The 12,639-nt window shown below is 33.7% G+C and overlaps 1 protein-coding gene and 1 pseudogene across 1 annotated transcript; both read left to right on the forward strand.

Moving 5' to 3' along the window:
- The first annotated feature begins 420 nt into the window (after positions 1-420).
- Positions 421-11,049, forward strand: LOC129870061 (probable ADP-ribosylation factor GTPase-activating protein AGD14). The gene is made up of 14 exons (XM_055944642.1): positions 421-539; positions 1,702-1,842; positions 6,166-6,227; positions 6,358-6,445; positions 6,583-6,644; positions 6,724-6,820; positions 6,997-7,425; positions 7,914-8,492; positions 8,587-8,751; positions 8,927-9,031; positions 9,132-9,212; positions 9,831-9,975; positions 10,047-10,089; positions 10,443-11,049. Exons 2-14 carry the CDS (start codon positions 1,747-1,749, stop codon positions 10,579-10,581), a joined length of 2,091 nt encoding a protein of 696 aa, XP_055800617.1. The 5' UTR covers positions 421-539; positions 1,702-1,746; the 3' UTR covers positions 10,582-11,049.
- Positions 2,351-2,445, forward strand: LOC129871844 (U6 spliceosomal RNA; annotated as a pseudogene).
- Positions 11,050-12,639: the final 1,590 nt, after the last annotated feature.

The following is a 12,639-nucleotide window of genomic DNA, read 5'->3' on the forward strand; positions in this document are numbered from 1 at the left end:
AAAATCAAAATCAACAAGTTATTTGATAACCTACCTTCTTTTTTCCTTTGGGAGATACAAAAAGGAAAAAAAATAAGGGAGATGATTACATAATAAAAAATTGAATTCCCATCAATAAAATAAAAAATTCAAACAATTAACTAACTGAAATATTAAGATTTTCTGATAAACTATCCTTTTATCTCATCTTATACCATAGATATAAAGATTCTTCATTAAATAAAAATAAATTTACAAAAAATTAATATATTTATATATGTATTTATTTTTTTTAAAAAAAAATTGGGTTTTTTTTGGGTTTATCATGGCAAGGGATATTTGTGTCATTTCACAGCCGCCATGTACGACCTGTCCCCACAACAATATTCGAAAGTCCACCACCCGTCAAAGTAATTCAGACACACAGTTTCTTCCTTGTATCCGCGGAGCACCCTATATTTTCTCCGCCTTTCACTTTCTCTCTCTACATTTTTTTGGCCAAAAGAAGAAGCATTCTAAGCTGTACGAAAGCTGTTGTTTCTCCATTTTCCTCGATCAAGGTTACTTCCACGGTGTTCAATTTTATACTATTTTTGGCGTATTTTTTGAATTTTTGTTTGGATTTAGTATTGTTAGTTCTATTTGATGACTGTGAATTTACCAGATCTGATGATGTACAAGTTTGAAGTTTTTGTTTGATGATTGTGTGAATCGATTGATTGTTTTTCTGGAATTGATGATTTGTTGTGTGGTTTTTGGCAGTTAGTTGAGAAAATAGGGATTTGATTGCTGGTTTATGTGATTTTTTTTTGAAATGAGTTTAGTTGATCGTTTTACTGGAAGTGATGAGTTTTTGTGTGATTTTTGGCAGTTAGTTGAGAAAATAGGGATTTGATTGCTGGTTTATGTGATTTTTTTTGGAAATGAGTTTATGTGAGTTTAATGGATCGTTTTACTGGAATTGATGAGTTTTTGTGTGATTTTTGGTTTTAAGTTGAGGAGATAAGGCTTTGATTGCTGGTTTATGTGACTTAATTGATCATTTTACTGGAATTAATGAGTTTTGTGTGATTTTTGTCTTTAAGTTGAGAAAGTAGGCTTTGATTGCTGGATTATGTGACTTTAATTGATTGTTTTACTGGAAATGACAAGTTTTCGTGTGATTTTTGGCTTTAAGATGAGGACATAGGGCTTTGATTATGGGTTTATGTGATTTAATTGATTGTTTTATTGGAAATGATGAGTTTTTGTGTAATTGTTGGCTTTAAATTGAGGAGATAGGGCTTTGATTATGGGTTTATGTGACTTTAATTGATTGTTTAACTGGAAATGATGAGTTTTTGTGTAATTGTTGGCTTTAAGTTGAGGAGATAGGGCTTTGATTGCTGGTTTATGTGACTTCAATTGACCGTTTTACTGCAATTGATGAGATTTTGTGTATTTTTGGGAGTAAGTTGAGAAAATAGGGCTTTGATTGCTGGTTTATGTGACTTCAATTGACCGTTTTACTGCAATTGATGAGTTTTTGTGTATTTTTGGGAGTAAGTTGAGAAAATAGGCTTTGATTGCTGGTTTATGTGACTCAATTGATCAGTTTTACTGGAATTGATGTCTTATTTGATTCTTGCAGTAGGTTGAGGAGATAGGGTTTGCTTGCAGGTTTATGTGACTTTAATTGATTGTTTTACTGGAATTGATGAGTTTTTGTGTGACATTTGGCAGTAAGTTAAGGAGATAGGGCTTTGGTTGTTGGTATTTTGTGAAGAGATGGCAAACCGAAGAGAGGATGAGAAAAATGAAAGAACTATACGGAATCTGCTAAAGCTTCCTGACAACCGACGATGTATAAACTGTAATAGCTTGGTAAGTTTGATCTATATTGTCAGTTATATGAATCCTCGTATATCGGTTATGTCTCTATCCCATTTAAGGCAGGGGAGGGTCAAAGTTCCTAACTTTGATGTGAACTTGAATATAGAGTCTTCTACGTTTTTTGGAAATAAATTTACATCTTTGGAAGTTGCATACAAAATTTAGTAATTCACCCTAGTTAATGATTCGAAATATTTTAACATGTTGGGAAAAACCATGGTAAAATAAAAACTTATTTGTCTCATCAAATATCACATAAAAAGGGTCATAGGAGTAGTTTTTTATGCTAAATCAATCAGTTAACTACGTCTCAATCCAAAACTAGTTGGCAATGGTTATAGGAATGCTTTATATCTGTTCTGTTCTGCTCTATTTATTAGTTTAGCATTTTGACCCTTTTTCTATATAATTTTCTATTTGGTCTTAATTTACTTTTTTAGCTGCTGAATTTGTTGTAGTATTTGAACTGTGAATTGTGCATGACCTTCAGCTCCATTCTACTCTGTTTAATAGTTTCCAATTAGCTTGGAAGGATACATAGAAGATTAGCATGACCTTTACATAAGAATGACAACAGAAGTAAGGCCAAGTTGTAATGACGAATTGTCTTAACTAGGAGTGGAGGGATGGGGAAATGCATGTCCACTGTAGGCTTTTGTTTAATATGATTGCTGTGTTTAAAGTTACTGCATTTCTCTCTAGGTTCAGATGTGTGTCAAGTGACTGCATTTCTCACTAGGTTCGGATGAGACATGGTGTAAGCACAAACAGATACCATGATATGCTAATTGGGTGGAACTCTAATCTAATCATCACATAGGCAGTAAAGTCGGCTACCTCACCACTTCCTTACCATTTCTTTACTCTAGAGAGGACCTTCACTTGTAAAGCTACATTTGATTCCATTCTCCAAAAAAAGAAGAAGCTACATTTGATTTCCAAATACCACGAGTATTCCAATTCTTTTTAAATTAAGTTTAGTTTGCTTAGTTCATTTAATCTTCCTACTTGTTCATGCCATTCCAACAGTTGACATATTTGAAATCCTTACATAGTTCCGGGAGTGACTGATTTCTGGTTATTAAAAAAAAGTATGTGAACTTTCTTTGAAAAAGTTGAGCATATCCTGAAATACAGAGGTGCAGTTAATAAGAAGATGCTCTTTATGTGGTAAGAATGTATTAAGAGGAAGAGCTTAGTAGTTACTCTTCAAGATTTGCTTTTCTTAGAAAATATCCTTGTCTAGTTCTCTATATATTTAAGTGAGAAGCATTAATGAGATAATATAAGATTTATTTCAAAATGAATTTTGAGGAAAGCTATGCATTCAAGGGAAAAAATCTGGATAAAGAGATTGTTTTAACTTATAGAAGAGTAGCTTCAACCCCAGTAGTAAGACAACATGTGCATCCTATATTTCCCGTTTAACAGATGACACACATCTACAGTGTTTTCACTGCTTCAAACTAACTTCAACTCCTTTGCCTTACACTCTTCTTATCCTGGCGTGTCTTGACAATATGATCCTTAAAGAATCAAGAGTCTTTGACCATCTCCAACCCCCCTCTATTTAACTCTCTAAATAGAGAATAGGGTATCCAACCACACTCTATTTTACTCTCTATTCTCTATTTATAGAGAGGTGAATAGTAGTTATCCGAATTTGGAGAACTACTATTCATCCTCTCTATTTCACTTTTTGATTATTTTAATATTGTTTCTATTATATAAGGCCATTAATTAAGTCTTTAATATTTGTAATTATTTTCTAATGTAATATAACATCTAAAAATATATTATTGACAAGTATACTACTTCCATCCCGAATTAACAATTTTTCTAATTTAATTTTTTTCCGTCACTTTAAATATGAAATTTAAAATTGTAAGGATTTTTCACTATGAAGAATGCACAAAATTTACATGATAATTCAAACAATCTACTTTTGTGTTATCGTGATAAATTATTAAACTACACTTTTTAATGAGCATGAAAGTATTTGATTGAATAGATCAAAATGGAATAGGGGAAGTAAATTAGTACACGATATAATTGGATACAAGATGAAATTGTTAATTTAAACAATTTTTAGCTAGACATAAAAAAATTTAGCATAAAAATGCTCATTTTGAATTCCGTAATGCATTAATAGTGCATTTATGGGAGCAGTAATAATCTTGAAAGCACAGTATTTATATAAAATTTAAAAATAAATTTTACTTTGACGTAATATTTATTATGTAATTGTATTTCATCAATGCTTGCACTTTTATTTGAATTGTCCATTAATATGTATGATATATAATATTTTCTTGCAATTTATGTTATTTAAAAATTTAGAATAAAATATAATTTTATATTAATTGAAGAATTTGAAAAGAATAAATTTTATATTACATAAAGATTATATAGGGTGATTATTTGAAAAAAGAAGAAAGGATTTATATTATGAAATAAGAAAATAAAAATGAAATAGAAACAATAATATAATATTGGAAGAAAGAGAAAGAGATTCTTTTTTTGGAGAGTAAAATAGAGAATTGGGTTAGAGTTAGTTGTCTACAAATGTAGAGATACTCTATATTTGGAGAGTAAAATAGAGAATGGGTTGGAGATGCCCCTAGGGATCATTAGGTTGAGGGATTAAGAAAAATTATCCCTGCGTAAAATCCCACATATACGATGTTTGAGGGATTAAGAAAAATTATCCCAGTATAAAATCCCACATAAGAATATGCAATTTTTGGTTTGAGGAATTAGAAAAAACAACCCCGCTAACTAATACAGTGTTTGGTTGGTTGTACTAGATAATATACACATCAGGTTGTACGAGAGTCTGCATTATTGTATGCGGGATAGAATATGGAGTAACCGAATAAGAGTTTATGTTTATTAGCAATATGAAGATTAAAGTATTTAAAATTTCCTTAAAGTAGGTAATCTCTACATAACATTTCTTGTAATATTACTTTTTACATACAATCTCTATGTTATTTTCACCATTTAAAAGTCTCTTTTTTGTTATTCACCGGATAGATAAATCTTCTATTCTAGTTCCACAGAATTAGCATGTGAACCAAATGACCTATCAATGGTTTGTTTACGTACTTCTCCAAATTCCACTTCATTACTTTATTGGCCTTTATCTATAATGAAGAAAATATTTCTTCTACTGCTTATGATGTATCTTTAGGCTTAGAAGTAGACATGATTTGCATTTTGAAATATTGTGTATTCAAGCTCTTTTTCCAGCATGCTTCTCTTAAAATGAAAGAATGCCTTTAATGACGATGAGAGAATTGTCGCATTGATTTTGGGTTGAATTTTCTTGTCTGTGTATGACATACATATATATATAGATAAGAAGCCCATTTAATAACTAGATATATCCAGTGTCATTGTAAATAAAGACTGTCTCATCCCCTTTAATTTCGTTTGATTAGATGTATTATTGGAAATAATTCCTGTAGTAAATTCATTAGTTATGCAGATTTAGTGCCAGTTCTAATTGCAGTAGTAATAATCCTTGCATTAGTTATGTTGCAATTTGAAAGTTAATTTATACCAAATTCGATGCAACTATTAGCAATACATATATTAGAACACATAAATGTCACCAAAATTGCCCTTTAAACTATTAGGCTTACATTTAATAATATAAAATTAATAGAAAGTTCTATAATTAAATTTTCATGTTCAATAGATGATTGTTGTGGGGTTTCACTGGGTATGTTGTTGTTGTTCAATAGATGATTGCTAAATTTATATATTTATTTAACATTTTTGTATACCTCTTTTTAAGTCTCCTCTTAATAATATCTTGTCCTTGATAAAATTAAAAGTGATAATTATAATTAATTTAGCTCAATTTTATTTTAAGTTTAATTAAGCAAAATTTAGTCATGTATGTTTATAAAACCAATACAATTAGATTTAGTGATTTAAAACAAATCTTTATCCAATTTAAGCCAAAAGATGTTTTAAATGATGCTCTGTGTATCTAGATTTTATTAGGATGAACTAAACAACCAATAGTAAATACAGTAACCTAACAATCCATTGATTATTATTCACCATATTACAATCTTTCTATTATAATTCTTGTATAACTTGGCCGTAAATGAAATGACTCGTTAATGTATGTAGTATACACCGTAGAGGCTCCTGTGTCATTTCTTGGATGCTTTTTCTTTGCTTTCGTTGGTAGCCTCTCTTATTTATCGGAATTTAGTTGCATAGCAGGTTGCTTTAAATATCATCAAGAGTCATTCTTATCTAATGAATTAATATATCTCATACTTCTCTGACTAACAGGGGCCGCAATATGTTTGCACTAATTTCTGGACATTTGTTTGCACAACATGCAGCGGTTTACAGTAAGTGCTGTTATTCATAAAATGCTTGAACCATCATTCCTCTAGGGTGCTTAAAATGTTTCCTAGCACTAGAAACTCCTTTTAACTTCTAGTTCCTTGCTTCTTGTTCTACATTTGAAACTACTGGCAGTCGAGAGTTCACCCATAGAGTGAAGTCAGTATCCATGGCTAAGTTTACTTCACAAGAAGTTAGTGCCCTTCAAGGAGGAGGAAATGCGGTATGCATGCTCCTTTTGCTACAAGTGCCACACCTACTTCTGATGTCATGTTCATATTCCTTCCGTTGCTGGTTGCCTGACTCCCTTATCTTTTTGCCTTTGGCTTTTTATTTGGGGGTGGGGGGTCATTTTCACAGAGTGCAAAGGAAATATATTTGAAGGACTGGGACCCACAGCGTAATTCTCTCCCAGATGGCAGGTTTGTGATCTTAATAAAATGTATGTATTTGATACTTATTATTGACCCAAAATGCATTTCTTATAGTCTCTGTGTTCAGTAATGTAGAGAGGCTTCGTGATTTTATTAAGCATGTGTATGTGGATAGAAGATACTCTGGTGAAAGGAGCTTTGAGAAGCCACCAAGGGGAAAGATGGTGCATATTCTATCCTTCTCATCCTCAATTTTGACTTTCATAATAGCTCATGATGCTTCTTACACGAGAAGAATTTCCATGATGTCCTCACTTGAGCATATCTTCTTGTTCTAAAACCTTTGAGGTCGACTAGTTGAACACGTTCCTTTAATTCATATAATATCTGATATCTGCAGGCTGAAGCCGAGAACTTGAACGAGAGCAGGAAGACAGATACCTACCGGGGTGGCTCTCGAAGCCCACCAAATGAGGAAGTGTATGAGCGACGATATAGCGACAGACCTAGTCCTGGTGGGAGAAGTAGTGGTGGAAGAAGTCCTGGATATGATCAAAGAAGTCCTGCCCGTGCTGAAGTAATCAATGACTGGCGACGGGAGGATAGATTTGGGAATGGAAGGAGATCTGACGATGGTCGAACTTCTGATGGAGGATCCAAGTTTGAAAGCATGTCACCTGACCGTCAAAGCGACCTTGACACGTCCAGTCCCCCAATGGTTCGGCCTGTTAGAGAGATTCTTGGAGAGAGTGTATCTCCCCTTCGAGTTATTGAACCTCCGAAAACCAATGGTGGTAGGTCTGTTGCTGATGGCTCCATGCAAACCCAGGTGTGGATTATCTCCTATGCAACAGCATATGGCATTTGATTCTTTTGGATGATGATATTTCATCCTCTAGTAACACCCATTATGATCCCGGTTTGTTCCCATAAGACATCCTATGATATCTGATTCATTTTTTAGGATGATACAATGCTTTGGTTTTTGATATAGTTGCACACTCTTTTGAAACAATTTACTCTTAGAGTCGAGTAAATATCTGGAGAATGATGGTATCTATATTTGACAAAAAGCTCTTTCTCGATTGTTCTCAATAACTTTTCTCTAACAAATAGGAAATATGTACATCTAGATTTCGCATAACTCTTAGCATTTTCAAACTGTATGGACTTTACCTGAAATGTCTCCCTACTGTTCACCTAACCAAAAGGTGTGAAATATGCGCCACATTACTTACCAGTATACTCTTTCTTTTATGGCTTTCCCATTGTTTGCCAATTTAATAAGGTGCTATATATTTTATGTGTATGGTGCAGAGGACTGCATCTTCCAGTAGTTTGGTGTCCAACGGGAACCCTGTTGAACTTAAGACCGAAACCTCATTAATCGATTTTGATGATGTTCCTGAACCCCCAGCTTCTGCACCAGCACCACAAATACAACAATCTGTTACGGTCATGCCTGTTGCACAACCAACGAAATCTGCTGCTGACAACTGGGCGAATTTTGATTCATTTGCGGAGGTTAAAGCATCTCCAGCTCCTTCAAACACCAATCTACTGGAGACTGTACTCTCAGAGTTGGCAGCTCCAGCAACTGCAACTGCTCCTTCAGGAAGTCCTGGTGATAGTGCAGCTCCATTCACTCCCTTCAGTAGTTTTGCTCCTGGAGCAGCAACTATGGACAACTCAGCAGCATTTCCTCTTGGTGGTGCTCCATCTGCACCCACTGGACCGACATCAATACTGCCAGGTGGTGGTAATGCCTTTGCAAATACTCACGGTGGACACTGGTCTAATATGCAACCTCAGCAGACTTCCTTGTTTCCTGTGACTGGCCCACAGGCTATATCACAGCTTTCTACTCCAGCTGCTGGTGGACCTTCTGGCAATCAGGTAGCTTTTTAGCGCTGCGTTGTCCTTGAGGCCAACTAGCTGTATCCTTGTGTTCAGTACTGATCATTGTGAATCACGATCTTTGCTATTTCAGCAATGGAATTCTTCAGTTGCCCCAAGCACACTTGGTTTTCCTAGTTCAGCAACTGCACAAGTTCCTCAAGCTGTAAACCCTGTCCTTCAGGAAGCCACTTCTGCAGTTGCATCTCAAGCGTCTTCTGTCGAAAACAATTCTATTGGAAGAAAAGAACTGCCTGCAGTAAGTTCTTTTCTATGGTTTTGTCACGTTTTTAAATCTAGTACACATGATACATTTAGAAGATTTGTATAGCCTAAAGTATGAACATTTGTCTAGGTTAAGTTCTTCTCTCTCTTTAGTAGATGGATACATTTTAAAAAATCTTGTAGTCTGAGGAATGTACATTTCTGTGCAGGATTTGTTTGCTGTAAATTATTCTTCAATTCCTGGAGCTTTTCCAGGCTGGCATACTGGTCCACAGCATGGCTATGGATTCGCGATGCAGTACAACATGCCAATGGTATCTGTGCTAACCCAATTTTTTTATGCTCGACTCTGCTATTTTATTGTCACAGCATGCTTAACTCTCTGGCACCTTGCTCATGGACTGTTTTTTTCAGGCTACAAATGCTTTGCCACAACCATCAAAATCAACAAACCCTTTTGATGTCATAAATGAACCAACTTTACAAGCTCCAACGGTATGTGAAAATAATGTCACCTTAGTTTGAGTGATTTGTTTCGTCACTGTTTACGATGCACAAGGCATTTCAAATTAAAAGAGAATCAAGGGACCCTCTTCTTCCCCCCTCCCACGCACCCACACGAAAAAAGAAGAAGAAAGGAAGTACCAAAGATTTTCCCTTGTAGCAAATGAGAGGATAGGAGCAGAGATTTTCCCTTATACCTTTTGGACTGTACTGATAAGCTGATTGATGTTGTAAACATTTCAACTTGTGTTGACTCGTAAAAAAAGGATGCGAACATTAAATAAGATATAGAGTGGGGTATTGATAACTTATGGTGATATTAGTTGATTATCATATGCACTTGAGCTTCATCTTTAGGTGTAAATCTTAAAATGCTTTTTATCTGCAGCGAACTTGATCATATTTAATTGAGAAGTTTTTTACTTGTACTCCTATTATTTCTCAACAAAAAAAAAATTATGTGATAAGTTGGTGAATAACTAATTGCTGCAACAACCGCAAAACCTTTGTGCTCGACCCTAAAGAGGAGGAAACAAAGCTTTCTTTTAGTGGGAAATATGTTAATTAACATTAACCTCCCTTGATCTTATTGAGATTTTTATTTTTCAGTTTCCATCAATGGCATCATTACAAGGTGCACTACCAAACATGGCAGCTCCAACTGGATTGCTGCATACATCCAACCTCGGTGCCCTTTCTCATCCTCCGGCAATGGCTCAGCAAGCACCATCTTATGCATCAGCAATTCCACCAGGTAGTATCAGTTTCCCCTTCATTAGATCTCTCGTCAATTTTTTTGGATGCTAATGAATTCTTACTTTCTAGGCTCATACATGGGGCATCAAGTAGCTGGTAGCATGCCACAGAGGTACTTGGTTGATTGCTATTCCATTTTTAGTCTTGCACCAAATAATATCATTTTAGCTTTCTCTTACCGTCTCTCCAGCACCCTTTTCCCTGTGTAGTACATAACAAATGAAGTGTTAACACATATGAGATTAAATCTAGAAGTAAAGACTGCAACTCTCTGGCTTTTTATTGTGTATAACTTGTTTCCATTCAGCTGTATGTATCGAATTCATGTTTGTAGCCATTTTAGCAAGGTGGCCTTCTATAATAGCCCAATTACAACTTGTCCTTCTCAAGATATGGCTTACTTTCATTGTTTGAAGTATCTATACATTCGAGGGATAATACTGAAGGAAGCTTTTCAATTTTCAGACCACCAGGAATAGCAAGTTTTGGCTTTGATGGGGTTGCTTTTGGAGGTCAAAACTCGAATCAGCAGTCGGGTGGATTATATTCTGCACCCCCTACCCAGAACACCTTTTCTTCTTCTGGAGGAAACCCATTCGGATAAAGAAAATTCATTTCTAATGTGGTTGAATTGAGCATTTTTGAGTCGCGATATTTTTCGTAGCTAAGGCGTTTTCAAGGGGTTATGGCATTCATCATCGAGCATCCGATCCACTGTGCTACTGCCAAAAGAACTGTAACTAGATGCTGGAAGGAGCTAAAGGGGATTTTTATCAATGAATGGGAACCTTCATTGTGAGACATCTCTCTATCATGTGCATTTTGCCTGCTGCACCTAAAATGTGTATTATTTTTTTTTTCTTCCTTCTTTTCCTTTTTTATTATTTATTAATCTTCTTTTTTTCATCCCTCCCCTAATTTCCTGCACTGAAGTTGCATTGTTTTACTTATTTTTGTTTTTTTGCTAGTATTGTTGTGGTCAGTGGTTTCCAATATAGAATTTCAGCTGTATTGTACAGTTTGTATTTTACGTTGTACCATAGGATTTAATGTAATATCTATATTCTTTGTTCTTCCTTTTTTTTCCCTTCTAAAATTGAACAAAACTAAGCTGCTTATGGTGATCCAAATATTTTAGACCTTATGCATTTTATGTTAATCAAAGGTCGGAAACAACCTCCATGGTGTACCCTTTATGATTTTGTACCGTACTTAATCTCCATGGTGTAATTCTAATATTATTTGCTCAAAGAATTATGTGAAGATAACTAATAATTGTTGCTTTATCGTTTTAATTAAACAGTTATCGCAGTTCATAATCACTACCACCAACGACCATGAACAATCATCATTGTCAACCATCTGGTTTTGTAACATTTGTATAATTCAAATGAAGCTCTCCTTTTGTATTTCTTTTTTTGAAAAAAAATAATTTGTCAGAAAGAAGTGTTATGATACTTGAAAAATAATAATGAAAATAATTTTGGGGTTTTGAGATTTGTTTTGAGGGAGGAACAGTATGATGTATAGACATTATTGCTCTACTCCATAAAATCTTATTTTAAAAGTAAAAAATAGTAGTAATGAGTATCAAGAAAGAATATATGTAATACACCATCTGTCTTTAACGAATCAATGATTCAATATGCCAAACAACTCTCTTAATCGAAAGTCTCAAATTCAAGTTCTTCAAAATAACAAAAGAAAAAAACTATTCAAATCACTACCTCAAAAAATGAACCTTGCATTTCAATACGAATATCAAACACAAATAAACTTAAAAATTAATGATTTAATAAACTAACAGAATCACTAGACAAGCTATGCTTTTTAGTTTATTCCCAACTTAGCTTTGCCTTGAAGCTATTATATATATCCTCAAGTGTCGTCACACAACACATTTATATTTATTTACATTCTTTATTCCCTTTTGGCTTTTTCATACCAACTACTTCCCTTTTTAATATTCTTATTATATTATATACTTTGGCCTTTCATTCTATTAGACAGAGACTACAATTCTAGCCAATATGGGGATTTGCAATTTCCTTAGAAATACCGTAATGTCAAAATATTTTTTATCCAACTTGATACACACAAAAAATTGACATTATTAAACATGATCATTAGGGTTTCTTGGTAACACTAATAACATATTCATTAATATTTAACTTTCTAAACAGTAATACCTTCAAATAAAATGAAACAAAGAAAATATCTCTATTTTGTTTTGCATTTTACCTCAATTTTTGTTCATTTGTTTTTGATATTCCGACCTGACTAATTTAATTTTTTTTCGCAAATAAAGTTCATTAAAAAGAAAAATGCTCCCTATCAATACTAGAAAATTCACCATTTCTAAAGTGTAAACTCAAAATTTCTACTTAAGTGTGTCTAAATCTTATTCTTCTTACTACACTCCTTGGGTATAATCGGGGTTATTTGAGTACTTAAATTGGTAGTTGAATAGTAACTAAAATAGCTAGCTTCTAAATAAATAAATAAATTAAAATAACTTCTAGAGATAAATAAAAAAATGTTCAAATTTTTGATTAACGAAATTCCACTTGAAAAATATTAGTCTCCTACTACTAGAATTATTATTAGACTGAAATGAATTCATATATAGTGATATGAACAGTAAAAAATTATATACTTATTT

Source organism: Solanum dulcamara, chromosome 10, assembly GCF_947179165.1.
Source record: "Solanum dulcamara chromosome 10, daSolDulc1.2, whole genome shotgun sequence".
NCBI lineage: Eukaryota > Viridiplantae > Streptophyta > Magnoliopsida > Solanales > Solanaceae > Solanum > Solanum dulcamara.

Excerpts from the sequence above, each read along its gene's own strand:
- LOC129870061 (XM_055944642.1), top strand. The coding sequence starts at position 1,747 with ATGGCAAACCGAAGAGAGGATGAGAAAAATGAAAGAACTATACGGAAT. Across the intron at positions 6,821-6,996 it reads AGCCACCAAGGGGAAAGATG|GCTGAAGCCGAGAACTTGAA; the intron begins GTGCATATTCTA and ends TGATATCTGCAG. Across the intron at positions 9,213-9,830 it reads CAACTTTACAAGCTCCAACG|TTTCCATCAATGGCATCATT; the intron begins GTATGTGAAAAT and ends TTTATTTTTCAG.